The sequence below is a fragment of the Taudactylus pleione genome, unplaced genomic scaffold, assembly GCF_031769625.1.
Source record: "Taudactylus pleione unplaced genomic scaffold, aTauple2 ptg001547l, whole genome shotgun sequence".
NCBI lineage: Eukaryota > Metazoa > Chordata > Amphibia > Anura > Myobatrachidae > Taudactylus > Taudactylus pleione.
Window position 1 is genome coordinate 277,006 of NW_028285944.1, and position 18,779 is coordinate 295,784.

The following is an 18,779-nucleotide window of genomic DNA, read 5'->3' on the forward strand; positions in this document are numbered from 1 at the left end:
ATCTTCTAGAATGTGCTAGTTAAATGTTAAGTAGACTGTGATTGGTTGCTATGGGCAACATATCCATTTCTAAAAACTCTCACTTTAGTAAATATACCCCCTAATTCTGTGCACATTGCCCTTCTATATAGCAGTGGCATCCCCAGGGGGCAGACAGTAGTCATGCACCTTGCACCGCGGAGACCATCCAGGGACAGCGATGCAAAACCAAGCCGTCTTGTGTCACACAGCGAGCGGGTTTTGCAAATCACAGCAATGCATTTTGGAAAATATTTGCAAACTGTCAAAATAATATATTAGTCACATAAATGTCATGTGAAAACTATCAAGACACATCAGGCGAATGAAGTTGCACTTAAGCTCATGACAAAAAAACATAAATGAAAACAAACAAGGCCAAAACACAAACCAAAAGAAAAACCCCACTACTCTGACTAATGGTATAAAACCGCATCTATGAAAAGTAGCATTCTTGTGTTTAGTTTAAGTAACCCTCTGTGCTCTACACCAAATTTGCAAGGCTAACAAGTCCACATACATCCTCTTAGAGCAGGCGTGGGCAACCCTGACTACTCCAACTTTCGATGAACTACACGTACCAGAATGCTCTACTAGCGGAAGGCCCTTTAAAATGGACAAGGATTCATTTCAACTTGGCTAAAGATATGCCTGCCAATTCCCAAACAATGGAGGCAACAATTTTGTGAACTGAACATTCACCAGCATGCACCCTATCAGCTCCCTAGGAACACGCTGATGTCACTGGTTCTTAGCGCACTCACGGGATGCACTGTCATGAATATTGTCTCAGCACACAAAATGGCCTCCTCCACATGGGCAGAGTGACTTAGAGCCGCTTTACTGAATACTTGTGGGGGAATTAAAGCTTGTCCCAAGCTCACCTCTTCTTCCAGTTTGACTACTTTGGCCTGGGCGTTATTCAAAGCCTGGTCTAAGATTTCAATGTGCCTCCTCTGATCTTCATTGGTTGTACGGAGAGCTGACAGTTCCCGCTCCAGCCCCTCCATCTCCTTCAAGTGCTCTTTGTCTGGAAATTGGGATAAAATAGAGAACAGAACTGTTACTATCAGGATCCTTCCATGGAATCTGGGCCTGAGGCCAGCTCACCTCTGGCGTCAACCTGAGGAAAAATAACAAACAATGAAAGCGGCAGATGTGTAGGTGACTACAGGGCCCCTGTGTTTCCATGACCGTCGTCTGGTGAACATCAGCAGTAACCAGCACTTAGCCGGACTCCTGGGGAGTTCCACGCAGCTTTGTAAAGTGTTATTGAAAAGCGTTATCCAAGTTACACTCCCACTGAGAACCCATCAGGGGTAAAGGAAGTAAGGAATGATTCACAGGCGAAGAGGGACCGACAGGAGTTTAGCGCTGATATTGCCCGGATCTCTCACTCAGAGCAGAGAAAAAGGACTAAACCAACTGGGAAAGAAATGCAGATAAGATGTGGGAATTGATTTGCTGGAAAGGATGTAACAGTGGTGTCAAACTTGCGGCTCTCCAGCTGCAGTGGAACTACACATGCCAGCATGCACTGCCAGTTTTGCTAAAACTGTGGCAGGGCATGCTGGGATATGTAGTCCCACAGCAGCTGGATGGCCACGAGTCTGACAGTCCATTGTACACTAAAGTACAGGTGTATCCTGGGAGAAAAAGTACAAGTGGCAATTGTGGTTACGAAATTCGTGTCATCATGACCCTGCTGCGCAATGCCACGATTCACTACAACACGCGACGGGGGTTTGACAACACGGTTTTCGGCAAATCACTTTATTACAGACCCACCCCCAATGTGTGATGTCATTGTGCAGTGGGGGGATGGGCATAATGATGGGCATGACATCATCACATCCCATGTACTTGCCACTTGGTCCCCCTCCCTCTGGGATCTATTCACTTGTTATTCTCTGTAATTTCTATGAATATATGTATATGTCTATAGGTACAGACGCCTCCGCATACAGCTATCTGTTTTTTACACCATATGGCGCGAATTACATTCTGTGCACTTTTGCATCTTAGGTTGCATATCGGGGCAAATGTAATAACCTGCGACCGGCAGGCATCGGCAGGATCCCGGTGATTCTGCCCGATGATTTAAAGGGGCAATTATTTTAAAAGGCAAAACCAAGTTTAAATGGTTGCCACTTTAAAACATTGGGCAGATGCGCTAGGATCTTGCCAATGCACCGCCGCGTCTTTGTGATAAAATATGCAAAAGCCGCAGAACGAGTCTTGTGTTAAAAGATGCCCACTGCAGGCTTCTGTGATCTTATCCCTGTGTCCAAAGATGCAGCATCAGATCCACTACGGAAATATTGTTGCATCTTTCGGGGCACTGTGACCGATGTTGAAGAACCAGATCAGCGCATGAATCATGCGATTCCGATCTGAAAACACCGGAAACGTATATGCCACAATCAAAGCATTGTACAACTCTGAACCAGGCCGTTAGTTCGCTGATAGGGCCTGATTCTGAGGTGAACGAAATGGCCATTACGTGCGAAGATGGAGCGATTGTTTACCATTGCGCATTAGCCGCACTGCGCAGGTGCAGCAATCGCATTGCGATTACAGACGCACACAGGAATCCATCGCACAGTGAGTGACAGATTGACAGCATTTGGGGGTGGTAACGGGGTGTGGTCAGAAAAACGCAGGCGTGTCTGACCGTTTAAACGCCATTACATGGGCGTGCATAAATGAGAGCCCTCTGCCTGGCAGGAGAGCTGCCGAGTCTGCAGCAAGTCAGACCTGCCGCAAGGGCAAGATGGCCGCTCGATATGCGTTGATGTTACCTATATTTACGCAGGTAAGCGACGTCGTATGCACATGAGAAGGCAGAGGTGTGCGTCCTTATGCTCGGGTGATCTTTGGAACCATTAGCTTATTTTCGCAGCAGCGTTGCTTACGAAATCGCAGCTGCGATCGAATTAGCGCCCATCCCTGAATCAGGCCCTAGGTACATAGGAATAGTGTTTTGGGGCGTTAAACAAGGCTATTTGTACCATTTGAGGATAGGTGAATGTGGACACATCTGTAATTGGAACATGACCATGTTCTGCACATCTCTAGACAGGGTAGTAAGCGACTGGTAGCCTCCCACAGAAGGCAGCCATGACGACACAGCACTAAGCAGCATTCCGGCTATAGAAAAGACTGGCCCCTTGATCCCATATTCAAATGAACCAAAACACAGGGAAAGTATTTTGGCTGAACATTAGAGAACTAGTTATTGCCTGAACTCGGTTTTGTCAACTCTAATTACATCCTGACATTTCATATTGTTCCCCAGTCCCTTCTGTCCGGTCAACACTGTGAAATCTGAAGTAATTAACTGAGCTGGCGACGACTCCATTGTGATCAGACTAAATTTCAATCAAGGCGCTAATGAAAAACCGTTCCTGCTCATTCTGTGGTGTTACAGACTAGAAAGACTCTGTCCGACATGAAGGACGGCCAGCGCTGGCTCATCTGTTGTCAGTCGGCGGGGGAACGTCTGCGGCGAGTGGGTTCTACACAAAAGAAGCAACGCTTGTTTTCAGCATCCAGTAATAACATCCAGGGACAGAAAAGATTGGTATATATTAGATATCTGTGTCGTCTTTAACAGGGAGCAAATGAGAAGGGATGATTGCAATGCCCAATAGTGATCCTATCAATATCAACAGCATTGCAGACACAGGATGTGAGAGGGACATTTGTCCTGAGAGATTAATGTCCAGATATCTCCAAATCTGGCTAGGGGGTCCTCGGGCTGAAAGACAGGATTGTGTGGGCACTTTAGGATTGCGCCCAATTGGATAGTTCGTTCAGTGGGCAGGGAGGGAAGTGTGAAATATTCCAAGAACATCATTTTTCACACTCCTACCAACCACATTTTATTGGCTGTACTTCCGGAAAAAAAGGATCCTTAGTGCGATCAAATAGGATCCTAGCCGTAAGTTAGTGAAAGTGAAAACTTTAGGCTACATTGGTATGTAGCTTAAAGTTTTAACTTTTACTAACTTACTGCTAGTATCCTATCCGACAAACCTCCATCTGCCACTTTTATTAAGAAAATCATTATTGTGATGGATTGTGCATTTAAAGGACGGGATGTAATTAGTATACTGGCAGTCGGAATGCCGGAGGTCACAATCCCGGCGCTGGAATCCCGTCAGCAGTCGGCCTCCCAGCTCCACAATCCCTACCATCGGCATCCCAATGGTAAGTATGGTTAGTGGCAATAGCATTACTGCCTCACAGCACTGAGGTCGTGGGTGTGATTCCCACTATGGCCCTAGAGTTTGTATGTTCTCCCTGTGCTTGCGTGGGTTTCCTCCGGGTGCTCCAGTTTCCACCCACGCTCCAAAAATATACTGGTAGGTTAATTGGCTCCCCTAGTGTGTATGTGTGTGAGCATGTGGTAGGGAATATAGATTGTAAGCTCCGCTCGGGGCAGGGACTGATGGGAATAGCCAAATATTTTCTCGAATGTGCTGCAGAATATGTGTGCGCTATATAAATAACTGGTAATAATAAATAGTAAGTATTAGGGTAGGGGTTAGGCCCTAGGGGGAGGGTCAAGCTGCTGATAGTCAAGATTTCCATTAGCAAAAAACGGACTATGAGCCTGATTCAGAGATGGGCGCAAATCCCGACGCGATCTGCAGCGAACTTGGAAAAATATGCTAACGACTTAGCTGATTGTCTTCTGCGTTTGACCGCATTTCTCCCGTTGCTGCATCCCGCCCCCAGTCAGTTACACTCCCTTCTCCTACCTGTGGGAGTACCCACCTTTATACCTACCTCTTCTTCTGTTGCATTGCTGTCTCCAACACACCTTCATGTGCCAGTGCGAAAGACTGGGATAACCCCATAGAACTATGTTACGTCCTGGGAGTAACAACAACTACTACCTACTGATGGACATATCTTGTTCTAAAGGGGAATGTTATAGGTGTGGATCAGAAATAGGTGGTTCCAGGGATCTTATTCTAATTATCCTGACGTCAGCCCTCGCAGCTGCCTCCTTTTCCCTGAAAATAATCATGACCCTACCACTGATGCATGTGGCACTCGCTCACCATAGTAAATAGGTACCTACCTGTCACATACATTTTCTTTCCCCAGACAGCACACAGTATATAAATATATATATATATATACCTATATGTACAGATTTGACCTTAACAGATGTGAACACACTGAATAATTTGGTATTTTGTGGTACAGTACTAAGCAGAGAGTGAAACTTTCATTGTCATCAGGGGGGTATTTATCAAAGCTTGATGAGAGATAAAATTGTAAGAGAAAAAGTATTAACCAATCAGCTCCTAAATGTCATTTTTCAAAAACAGCTTGTAAAATGTAAGTTAGAAGCTGATTGGTTAGTGCTTTATCTCTCACAAGTTTATCTCTCTCCAGTTTTTGATAAATCCCCCCCTTAGTCTGTGTCCAAATTCCAAGCCTTTATCCACATTTACTATACTCATTGAAAGTCACCAATTATGAGTCACAGTAGTATTCTGACATTACTGGATATTGTGCAGCATTTCAGGAGGCGGTGAAGCAGTCATATGACCTTCATGCCTATATTCTCTCTTTAAGACCATGTGACCTACACTCATTTCATTACAGAGCTCACTAATTCAATCTGTTGCATTCTTCAACCGCTCATGGAATTTCTGAGACATGGACGTCAAATAAAGTGCTTCTCAAACTCGGTCCTCAGGATCCCACCCAGCAGGTGCACAGGTGTATTCATTACTCACTGACACATTTTAGAAGAACCACAGGTGGAGCTAATTATATCACTTGTGAATCTGTGAGGGGACCTGGAAAACATGCACTGTGGGGTCCTGAGGATAGTGGGCCTGATTCAGACCCGCTCGCAAGCACACAGCGCTTGCAAGCTGGTCGATGGTTCCCCACTGTGCATGCACACGCCGGAGCCGGCTCTGGCGTGCGCATGCGCGAGACCCGGCCAGCGGCGGGCGCTCCGCCGCTACGGGTCTCGCACCAAAGCGGGACAGTTGTCGATTGTGATTGACAGTTTGTCCCGTTTTTGAGGCGTGCAGGGGGGGTGGCTGGCCAAACGGAGGCGTTCCCGAAGGAACGACTGCCGTTTGGGAGGCGGCCCCACTGACATCACAAGTGATGTAAGTGGGTGAGCTTCCGGCTCTATTAGAGCCAGAAGCTCACTGGGGCGGGAACAAGACCCTACCACAAGGGTCTCATCGCAAGCCCCGATGGTCGCGATGGTAAAAGCTGTGGGTGGTCACCCACAGCTTAGCGAGTGGCCAGGAGGCCGTCTTTAAAAAAAAACAGGGACGCCCTGATGCAGAGTGAGCGCTCTCAAAAAGCGTCCGTCTCTGAATCAGGCCCAGAGTTTGAGAACCTGTGCTCTAGATGATAGAGATCCCATAAACAGATAGGGACATATTTGTTGGTACCCTTACAGCTCATTGAAACAATGCTTCATTCCTCCTGAAAAGTGATGAAATTAAATGCTATTGTCTTAGTAGGTCATAGAATAAAGCAAATAAATGTCCCTAAAACTCATGTAGCAGTGAAAGTTGGGAGGTATGCTTCATTCCATCTGCAAAGTGATGAGATAAAAGCCAATGTCTCGGGTATACCTGCATGCTTTTGGTATGACATAGACTAAAGCAAAGAAACTTTGAAATGAGATCAATTATTGCTTATTCTCCAAAAGATTAATCTAAAATGGCCTGGACAGATTTGTTGGCGCCCCTTAAAAGATAAAAGATAATTAATCACTGGATTATAGTAATATTTCAATCTAAGTGCTTTCTTAAATTAGCATCACACATGTCTTCAATCTTCTAACCAGTCATTCAGTCTATTTAAATGTAAATTTAAAAGAGTAGTCACTCTGTTGTCTGGTATCATTGTGTGCAACACACTGAGGGCTTTATTCAGAGGCGGCCGTACGGTCTACGACCGCACGGCCGCCTCGATGTTTGTCCAGTGCGCATGAGGGAGCCGGCTCCTTCGTGCGCATGCGTGAGACCCGCTACGACCGACAGCGCCGGTCGTAGCGGGTCACTTTCCAAAGGGGGCGAGCTGTCGATGTTGATTGACAGCTCGCCCCGTTTGGAAGGCGGACCGGGGGGTGGCAGCCCAAACGGAGGCGTTCCCATGGGAACGCCTGCCGTTTGGGGGAGGCCCCACTGACATCACTAGTGATGTCAGTGGAGAGCTTCCGGCTCTGACAGAGCCAGAAGCTCTCCGGGGCTTACGACAAGTGAGACCCTACCCTAGGGTCTCGTCGTAAGCCCCGATGGTCGCGATGGTCTATGACCATCGCGACCATCACCCTAGCGGTCGTTAGAGCTGTGGGTGTAAACCCACAGCCTAACGACCGAAACAGAGGCGGCCGGTCAGGATGCAAGCGGCCGGCCAGTTTCTGAGCGACCGCTTGCATCCTCCGACCGCCTCTGAATGAGGGCCTGAGCGTGGTCCAGAGAAAGCAAAGGAGAGAGCCATCAGAAAAGACAATGATAGACAAGCATGTTAAAGGAGGTTCCGGATGAAAGGTCAACAGTAAAAAATATTGTGTCGTCATGTTAAAGGAGGTTCCGGATGAAAGGTCAACAGTAAAAAAGGTCAACACACAAAAAAGGTTGACGTGGGATTACGTTAACAGGTGCAAAAGGGCGACATGGGAATGGTTGACACAAAAATGGTTGACACGTTGCTTTCTTAGGGTTAGGCACTTACCGGAGGGTTAGGGGGCAGTTAGGGTTAGGAACTTACCCCAACGGTTAGAGTTAGGCATTAGGAGGGATGGTTAGGGTTAGGCACTGGGTACACACTGACAGATATATTGGCCGATCAATTGATCAGCCAATACATCTGGTGCCCGTCGGCCAGTGTGCGCCAGCGAAATGTCTGTGGACGACATTGTTCACAGACATATCGTGTCGGCTGTGCTGCACAGCCGATGGACAGATATATCTGCAGACATATCTGTCCATCGCCCGATCGCCCGTACACATGCAGTGCCAGCCGCTGGAACCCGCGGCTGCCTGGAAGATGATGGTCACCAAGAGGAGGGTTAAGGTGAAGATTGACAAGGCCACAAGAGGAAAATTGACTCCAGATAGTGAGAATGGTAGAAAAAGAGCCAAAGGAAACTAAAATGTTAAAGCGTATTTAGAATATTTATAATTAAAACTCTATAGCGGTATTCAAACATTTTTTTCAGACACTACAAAACATTGTAGTGCAATTTAATTAGGGAATACTGAATGTTTTAAAGTTATCCCTGCTGGGCCCTCGCACTTTTATCAGTCACTCGTCCGAGCCGTTACCGCGCAGCCATCAGCAAAGCGACAGCTCCTAATTGTGAACATGTAAAACTTCGATCCCTAGTGAAACGTCTGCAAGTGGCAATCCTCAGCATTGGGAATAAGTGTTTTGGATTGTAGTGTATTTCATTGTAGAGCTTGAGATAATGTTTCATTTATCGCACCCACCAGGGTACATTTGTGAATATAAACAAGCTCCAGGAAGAAGAAAGAAAATAATGACTTTTATTTTTCCTTTTATCTGACAGCTCCCCGTCTTCAGTAGTCGGCTTCTCCCTTCCACTTAGGTGACCAGATGCACTCCGGTTGCTGTGGCACTACAAGTCGCAGCATGCCCTGCCAGTTTTGGCCAGGGCTTCCTAAGAAATGTAGAACCACAGCTGAGGCTGAGCCACACTCTGCCCAAGCCCGAGTTACACTCCACTTTTAAACGAGCATGAAAGGGCAAAGAGATCCCCTCCCCAGTTTTCAAACAATTGTTATACTTCCTCTGCGTTCACTGCAGATCTACACAACAGCTTTTAAGAGAAAGTCTCCATTGAAAGTCTTATCAGTAAATCTAAAAATAACACGACTCACTTTTCAATGCATAGTGCCCCTCTTCCGATGTGTCCTCGTGGCCATTATACTCCCAGTTGGCCAGCTGCCTGTTGGCTGTTTCGAGCCGATCTGCACAAAGACAGGAAACAAGTCTGTAAGATCAGGGCCTGGAAAGTAGATTCCCCAGTGTAAAAGGGACACATGAGAGAGGGACGCAGCACCGAGCTGTCACTTTGGATGTAACATAAGCTTCACTATCGGCCATTGGTTTATGGGCTGTAATGTGAGGGAGGTTAGTGCTAAGCAAAGATGTAACGGAAGCATCACAGAACATAACATATGTGGCTATAACCACTACAAGGACTACAACACCTAACCGTGTGTTTGTTTGATACGGGGGCTGATCGAAAAGTAATGAGACTGATTTTTTCATTCAGAATCAGAAGACTCCACAGGATCTGAACATTTTTCTTTTTCAAAGCAGCGTCCTCCACATTCAAAACATTTATTGCAGCGTTTCAACAACGATTCAGAGACGTGCAGTAGACGGATTTGTGACATCACTTGTAGTGTTACAGCTGCGGCATTTTTCACTTCATCTTCTGTTGAGAACTTTCCGCGCAGTTGTTTTTTTTCAGGGTTGGGAATTCCCAGAAATCACAGGGCGCTAAGGGCCTGATTCAGAGCCGCTCGTAAGTGGCCTCTCGTTCACTCCGAGCAAAGTTTGCCCAACTGCGCATGCGTACGGATCGTTATACGCATGCGCGAACCAGTCAGTGCAGTCGAAATTCATGTGCTCGCAAAATAGCGAATGCCTGATAATTTGAGTGACAGAAAGAGGCGTATGTGGGTGGTAACAGGGGAAGGTGCTTGAAAACGGGGAGTGGAGATCCGATCGCAGGCGTGCTTAAAGGTCAAAACGGGCGTTTTATGGGTGTGCATAATTAATACAGCAGCGTCATTGACCACGTCACTGGGTTATTTAATAGCCAGAACTGCTCGCAAAATTGTGGTAGCAAAAACCAACCACAAGAATAGCGAGCAGCTCATACCCTGGTCGATGTACTCGATTAATCTAATAAATAGCGGACATGACGTAGGATGCGAGCGGCCAGGGGGCGTAGTTTCCCAAAAAACGACCTAGAGGTGTGAACAGACCGCAAAGAGCGAACGGTTCATTTGAATAGCCACCCCTATTTTCTGGACGAGCGAGCGCTAATTGCGTCCGGCTCTGAATCAGGCCCTAAGTCCGGGCTATATGGAGGCTGTTCCAGTGCTGTCCCATTCATTTCAGTCAGTGTTGCAAATGCAACAGCAGCAACATGTGGTCGGGCATTGTCTTGGAGCAAAAAACCCTTCAGCAAATGTGGCCATTACTTCCTCATGGCTCCACGCTAATGGGTTTTTTTCCAGGACATTTGCATAGTAGTCACCATTAATTGTCTGTCCACGGGGTACCCAGTGCTGTAGGATCATATCAAGCGCATCAAAGAACAGCAGAAGCATGACTTTACACGCCAAAGGAATCACACAGAAATTTTTGGGCAGAGGCGAATTCGCATGTTTTCCTACACTGGGCTGTTGTTTGGATTCCGGATCATAATGACGAATCCAGGAATCGTCACACGTCACAATCGATGTCAGGAAATCGGGTATCCTCTCCGACATTCAAACGGTGTTCTTGAACGATTCAACTCGTCGGCTAATCTGCTCTTCTGTGAGATTTCTGGGTACCCACCTGGCACACACACAATGGATTGTCAGTTCCTTTCTCACAATATGCTGAATCCGTTCGTATAAGATTCCAAGTGAAGCTGAAAGTTCGTGTACAGTTACCTTCTGTCATTGTGTAACATCTCCGCAGCTTTGGCAATGCTGACATCTGTAACCGCGGATTAATGGTCTCCCAGAACGTGCGTCGTCAGTCACTCGCGTATTACCCTCTTTCAAGTGCTTCCACCAATGAAATACTACACCACTGATAAATGTTTCTCCACCGTATGCTTGCCGTAACATCTCATGAGTTTAATTTCCGCTTATACCAAGTTTAATGGAAAAATGAAATCTCTGACGTAATCTCGCAGACACGTCTTCCTCATCTGCCATGAAGACATGTGTGAAGAGCTTCCTACTCGCTGTGACCAAACAAAGAAGACTACGGCAGTCCAACCGCAGGTACAGACACATCGATGTATGAGCTTCACAATAACCAGCATAGCGTTGCCACGTCTACCTATGGGACGGAAAAACAGAGGCAGCCTCATTACTTATCAGTCAGCCCTCGTATATTAATACAATTCACGTTCCTCCTGCTTCAGATCAATATGAGAACTAAAGATGATTGATGTAATGGTTTGATCACAGGGATGTTTTTTATCCTGTGCTTGCCAGGCTTCCTGTCCTGTTGTTAGGCCTGGTTGCTGTTTGATCCGTCAGGAATGAGGCTATACATGTGCTCTGCCTGTTCCGGATTCAGGACAAGAGATTTGATCCCTCCCAGGCCAAGCGATAAATTTACACTCTGGGTGCCGGGGGCCAACAGTTTTCCCTTTCTGACCAATATACTGTGCGTGCCAACATAGTGAATCTCATTTACCAAATGCGCTGATTCCTCGTTGAACGTAGGCCTGTTTGCAGAACATTATCATTGCGTGTTTTCACACCGCGCATGCTCCAAAACGAAACATATGCAATAATCGCTGATCCTAAGAGAACTACGCATTTCACATCTACATAAAGAAGGAAAACTGGGCGCTAACAGGGATTTCTCACCTAAGCAAAGTTCAATGAGGCGTTTTTACGGTATGCAGTCGGGAAGCCGGCAGACCTAATCCCAACAGCCGGCTTCTCGACTGCTTAATCCCGGCGAGGGTTAAATGACAGGCGTCTAAATCTAGATGCCTGTCATTTTACCGACGCCGGGAGACCGGCGCACGGCATCCCGATAGAAGGGATGCCGAGCGCGGATAGCCGCGCGGGGGGAGGGTTAAGTTTACGGTTCCCGAGGGGGGGGGGATCTAGGATTAGGCACCCCCTGGGAGGTTAGGGTTAGGCTATGGGGAGGGAGGGTTAGGGTTAGGCACCCCCGGGGGGATTTAGGATTAGGCGGCGGAGAAGGGGGGTTAGGTTTAGGCACTTAGAGGGGGGATTAGGGTTAGGCACTGGGGGGGGGAGGGCTGGCACCCTTAAGGGAGGGTCAGGGGGTTGAATAGGTTAGTGAATACTTACCTGGGGACGATCAGGATTTTTCATCCTTGTCGGGCTGCCGCAGTCGGGATTTCAACCGCCGGGCATGGGTCCGGCGGTAAATCATACAGATTCCGTTTTTACACGACTGCAAGGCTATGCAGAAAACACACTGGTTTGGTGGCGTAACTTCCACACCTACTATCGGGTATGTGCAAATCCGCACTAATGATAATTAGTAGCAATCCAAGAGTACACATAGTGTCAGTCGCAGCTGAAGATGTGTACAGCTCTCTGCATATAGAAGAATACAGGCATTTTTTCCATGCACAGTTCTTTGGAAATACAGTCAATTTACTTCCAACCCGGCATCAGACACTTTGGGGGCAGAAGCATCTCTTTTGACGGACACAAATAGCGAGCGTTAGCACGCAGGATCTGTGTTGCATCTGTCTTTCCGGCAGGGACTGGGTGGTGAGAATGTGATCTCACGCAACTGTTCTGCCTTGTGAGAGTGTAGCTAGAGCTTAGTGCTACGCTGAGTCATGCCAATAGAGAAGAGAGGTGCGTATCTTCCGGTACTGGGCGGCTCCCGGAAGATGATCTTCTAGCAGCTGCCAGTCTCAGATGGATTTCCCGGCCCCCTCCTGCATCCTCAGCTCATCCCCCAGCGTGTGCAGATCACTGCTGGTCACAGTGATCGGCCAACCCAGCGGCACACCCCACCCATCGGCTGCAGAGGAGCGCCCAAAACATACCAAAGGCTCTGCCCCCCAAATGTACCTTTATACGCGATTTACAATAATCAATATTAATAATTGGACTGCTTTCATGATCTTTTTGATGATGGCGATCTCGCATTGATCAAGTATATCGATACAGGAGTGCCGAGTAGGGATGGCCAAGTTATAGAATGACTAAATAGTTTAAAAGTGTTTAAAGAAGGGATGGTCATCGACCATCGATGTGACTGATGACAAGTGCTTTTGGCATTGATGGTTCACCGATGTTGAGAAAAAAAAACCATTGGGGCTGGTCCAATGGCCGACATCTGCGCATGCACAGTACTCAACCATCAATGGTTTTCTACAGATGATTTTAAACCGGTACAGCCTTCGTTGTCCATCAATGGTTTAAAGTTCAAGTTCATGCACAGTATGCCATAAAAAAAATAATAATAATTTATGGTATACTGCGTTTAAAAAAGGAAAATAAAAAGAGTAAATAGATGTTCTTGACCTTATTTAATCATAAAAAAAACATTCAAGATTTTACACTGCAGTTTGGTTTTGCACTTCGTAAATTAGGCCAAGTGGGTACAAATATCTGTGTGTGTTCAGCAAGCTTAAAGATTAAGGGCCTGAATCACAGATGTATGCTAACCCGATGTTTAGCGCCCATCTCTGATGTTTTGGGATCTGCGCATGCAGAAGGGGTCCTGCAATCTCGCTCGCAGCCCCCCCCCCAAACTCCAGCATGATTGACATGCTGCGTAGTTTGGAGGACAGAGGGGGGGCGCGGCTGACCAACGTTCCTGGAAACTGGGGGCGTGTGGCCTCCTTTTTCTCAGAGGGTCTGCGATGGCGGACGCAGATTTCCCGGCCTCGCAAGTGACCAGGATCTGTTCAGGCTGCGGTAAGCTTCCGTCAAAGGAACAACCATCACGATGGTTGCGAGGGTGATCCCAGGCTGCGACCACGGTTGCAGCGGTTATCGCAGATGCAGCAAGGAAGTGTCTGTTCCCTACAAACACCTCCTGCTGCGATAGCATTTTAGATGGACGCACAGCCACTTGCGTGCCGGTCTGCAATTCCAGCCATCTCTGAATCAGGCCCTATGTACAAAGGACCTGACTCAGACCCGCGTGCAAATGGCGATGTTTATGCAGATTGGTCGACTGTTAGCCATTGAGCATCCGCGAAAGCCAAACTGTACACGTGCAGCGATTTATTAGAGATTACGCTCGCACAGAGGAGTCACTCACAAAGTGAGTGACATGTAGTCAGCGTTTGGGGGAGGTAATGAGGGGTGGTTAGGCAAACGTAGGTGTGTTGGGACCGTTTAAACTCCATTTCACGGGCGTGCATAAATTAGCCTTTGTGATCTTCTCTGCAGCATGAGAGCTCTCAGCGGGTCAGGAGAGACGCGGTGTTTGAGACAGGTCAGACTTACTCGGAAGCTGCGTCGATGTTCCCCCTATTGCACATCGTCGGGCGGATATGAGAAGGCAGCAGTGGGCGTCCCTAGGCTTGGGTAAGCTTTTGGATACATTAGCATATTTTTTCGCTATTGCGATCTGTGAGAGATCGCCGCTGCGATGACATTTGCGTGCAGATCTAAATCAGGTCCACAGAGTGGAGATGAAATAAATAACGGTGACATATTTGTCACGTATGCGCAATTTACAGCAATTCTGCCTGCTGCAATGACACCGGTAACCGTAACAATGCTAAAGGTGGACAGGCTGTTAGTCACCTCTTAAATCCAGGTTGAAGCCATGCAGTCTACGGATTTCTCCCTCCAGCTTATTCTTCATGGCCTTGTCCAACGTTTCCCTCTTTGTAGAGGTCTTCACCAGGCTCTCGTAAGCTTCCGAAATCTTCTGAATTTCAGATTCAAACTAAGAAAGTGAACACAACAACTTTGGTCAATGGAAAGTCCAAATGTCCCAGGAACTGATCTTTAAGAATCATTAATGTACTTGCAAAACTCCAAACACACGTACATAAATACGGTTTCACGCTGAGACAAATTTTTTTTAAATGGAGCAAAAAGATGTGTAATTCACCTAGGTGCTAAGGATTAATGTAGATATCACTTCAAACTGGATAATGTTGAAGTAAATTGGTACATTTATTAAAATGATTGACAAATTAGCTCCCTATGGAGCATAAAAGTACATAAATACAAATATAAACACAGGTATATTGTACATAATTAGCGCTATAAGAGCAACATAAATAACATAAAATAGCTCCAAACGGAGCAACTTCGTCCCGGTCTGAGGGAGCGAATGTCTCTTTGGGTAAATTAGTGGGGAGTCTCTGGATTGAACCCCACCAGACACTCACTTGCATCAATCTCCAGGTTGAATGTACTGCACACAGGTAGGCCAAAGTGTTTTGAGCTTACCATGGCTCTTCTATAAGGCTGTCTGCTATGCTATATATGTTGCTCTTATTGAGCTAATATAAAGAATACACTTCCACAATTGATTATGACTGGTAACATCAGTATGAAGCATCAATAATGTAACTAAAGGGCCTCTGTAATGTCACTAGTTCCTCTGAGCATGTGAGGTCATTAGTTCCTCAGAGACTCATGATGTTACTAGTTCCTCAGCAATTTAGTGATTAACCTAATTCCTACGCAATGTCAGTAGTTCTTCAGTAACTCAGTGATGTCATTAGTTCCTCTGAGTCTCAGTGATGTCAGCAGTTCCTCAGTGCCTCTGTGATATCACTAGTTCCTCCGAGAATCAGTGATGTCACTATTTCCTCCAAGCCTCTGTGATGTCATTAGTTCCTCAGAGACGTATGATATCACTAGTTCCTCTGCGTCTCTGTGATGTCCCTAACTCCTATGTCAATAGTTCCTCAGCACTTCAATGATGTCATTAGTTCCTCAGAGTTTCAGTGATGTCACCAGTTGCTCAGATTACGGGTGATGTCACTGGTTTCTCAGACTCAGTGATGTCAACAAATCCTCACATCATCAGTACTGTCATTTCTTCCCAGCGAATTGATAGGCTACTTTCATTTGAATAATGGTTCAGATTAGGGATGTGCAGGCTCGGATAGGTTCGAGTTTTTGTCCAGGAATGATGATGATTGTCCATGCAAGATGACGTTTAGCCTCTTTCTGAGTTCCGTTTTTTTGGAAGTAAAAATCCGAACTCGGCGTGCAAACTCGAACCTATCCGAGCCTGCACATCCCTAGTTCAGATCACAAAATGGTTGCCTCCACCCTTTGTATGAGACAGGTACACTTTAAAGACAGGGATAATAAATTGGGTAACCTAGTCTATTCACAGCTCCAGTACCACTAAACAGCAGAAGAGAAGATAAACTAAACATCTGTGTGACAACTCTGTTAACACCCCGGCAATGTAGCGTAATTGCGAGATTATATAGGTACTAGGACAGACCTTCAGATAACATCATTCCAGTTTACGATTTCATTAGATTCTCTAGACATAAAGCGTACATTACTGGCACAGATGGGCTCAGTAAAACACACAGCAGAGAGCCCGGTCCCAGGCTCCAGTGACAGGGGTAGTAATCATTTACACACCAGGGGGACAGAAAATCAATAGGAGACTAAGCTTACAGAGGAAGACGTTAACCCTTTATAATATGTACTGAACGCCAAGGAGGGAATCACTTACTAATGAAGGGCAAATCCTACATTTAGGATAGCGTAAGGACGATGTAAGTCATGGAAAGATCGCAATGACAATGACAGAATACCTGCACTGACTCACATTCCAGCTGTACAGATACAACAACAGCAATTCTATAGGAAATGAACAGAGGAAGAGTGTTAGCTCTACAAATAACAGAAACTACGTCATTCCGTACGAGTCAAACCCCTCTCGCCTGGCTCCAAATACACTCTTCTAATTGGTTAGGTCTCCGCCACGTTACCTTGTGTTGTAAAAATGTGCCAGGAAACTCACACCTGATAGAACCGCCCCGATAGTAATGCAGACTTCGGGGATAGAGAATTCAACATTAAGTGGAAATCACTGGCCATAGAGTAGTCAGGACGGAAAGTTCTATTGGCCAACGGCCACAACAGCTAGCTGAGGGGTAGCATTGGGCAGAGTCTCATGATTCGTTCTGCACGCCAAGCAAATGGCCAGACCTATGTTCTGCCTACAATTGGAACTGGCATTTGAGACAAACCTGTGATAGGTCTTAAAAGGCCAAAAACCGCACAATGCTGCCTCTTTTTTTTATGAATGTCCTATGAGGGAAAACAAATCTGTTTTTGGCCTGACTGAGACAATGCATGTATCCACATACAGCTGTAGTGGCTCCAGTTGCATCAATCCCTTGCACTATCCTTTCAAACTCATCTGTCTCCCCCCTCATAAGTCCAGAGGAGTGCGGCAGGCCAGGTGGAGGCCCGGGAATGTTACCCCACCCATCTAAGTGAATGTTTTATCTGGAAAGACGATAAGAAATCATGGTGGTGCTTCAAATAGGCTGTGTTACTGCTGCATGCAGCGGACATGGGGACATTCAGCAAGGAACGCGGTTGCTTATACGCACGCAATCGGTCGATTGTTGCGTACTGCGCATGCATCGCAGTGCGCAAACTAGCCATTGCGACCGGGACTGCGATTGCAGAGGATACGCAGACCCATGGCCGAGTGATCGACAGGAAGTGCCGTTTTTGGGGGTGGTGACGGTGAAGGGGGGTCGCTCAAACGCAGGCGCGCCAGTGCGTTTCAACGCTGTTGCAGGGGTGTGCATAAATTAGCCACTGCGATACCGTACGCAGCCTGAGGCCTCATAGCGTGCGCTGAAGTTAGCAATTCCTGAGTAAGGTCTGGGCTTCATTAACTGTACGATGTTACCGATGTTTCTCTATGTTGGCCAAGTATAAGGATGTGAGTAAGGGGAAAGGGGCGTCCTTATGTCAGGCTGTGATTGCGAACATTTACATATCCCCGCTGATTTCAGCAACTGCGTTGTGTGCGTATAAACAGAATAGCGATCCAGCGAGGCCAAAATATCTGTGTCAACCGACGCAGACTCTGACCTCATTCCTCCCAGAAAATGGAGGCGACGCCCCCCCTCCTCCACCCCGTTTCCGGTAAAACTGGTCAGCCACTCCCCCGCTCCACCCCCCAAATGCCGCAGCATGTCAATCATGGAGAATCTGTGAGCGAGATCCTAGGAGTCGTTTTGCACAATGCGCAGACCCCAAAATATCTGAGATGTTCGCTAACCATCGGGTTTGCGCACATTTCTCAATCAGGTCCATAGTTTATCTTCAACAGAAAGGGGAACGTTTATGGAGTTGAGTCAATGGTTCAAAAGAGAGGTCACAAAGAGTGCGGCGTCATCTCTGTAATATATAACTTTTACGCAGTCATGTGTTTTCAACTTCGTGGAGAAAACTTTTCATAAATCAGACTCAGCAAAAGGAGAATTAGATCGGAGAGGAGGAAACATTTCTATTTCTAGGCAGACTGGGATTTAACCAGTCTAAGAAACTCCTGCGGCACTGCAATGGTTAACGCTTGGTCGCTATAGCAACGGAATGTAATATGACTTTGGGCAGAATTCCTGTGGTTTCCTGAATCCTGCAAGGTAAACGCTGCAGACCAATAACATCATTTCCATCCAGCAAAAAAAGAGTTTCCCTTTCATCTCGGAGACACAAACAGCCTGGCACGTGAGTGCATCCACACGGCTTAGAGGGCAGAATGGCGCTGAGTGCGGCTTTTGTCTGCTGCGGCATGTGAGGGGAGGCTGGGCAAAGCTAGAACGTGTTCATATTTCTCAGCAGCTCGGCAATTTCCTTTCTAAACTCCCTCTGTTCATTGATGGGTCCCAGTGCCAGCCCCGCTCACACCGCCCACTTTGTAAGCCCGGCCAACATGTTCATTATCTTCAAAGAGGATACGGCCGCCAAGCAGACACAAGGAAATATTACATTTCCTTGTTTATAGAACACTACACAAAACTGCACCCTAGCAGT

The 18,779-nt window shown here is 46.7% G+C and overlaps 1 protein-coding gene across 2 annotated transcripts in view; it reads right to left on the bottom strand.

The window, feature by feature from the left end:
• The window catches only part of AMOTL1 (angiomotin like 1), a 157,046-nt gene that overhangs the window by 15,840 nt on the left and 122,427 nt on the right, over positions 1–18,779 (bottom strand). For both annotated transcript variants that reach the window (XM_088463994.1, XM_088463995.1), the window contains 3 exons: positions 14,541–14,685; positions 8,919–9,008; positions 903–1,048 (listed from right to left, as the gene is read on the bottom strand). In XM_088463994.1, the coding sequence (XP_088320120.1) occupies positions 903–1,048; positions 8,919–9,008; positions 14,541–14,685 (381 nt within the window). The remainder of the gene's footprint in view (positions 1–902; positions 1,049–8,918; positions 9,009–14,540; positions 14,686–18,779) is intronic.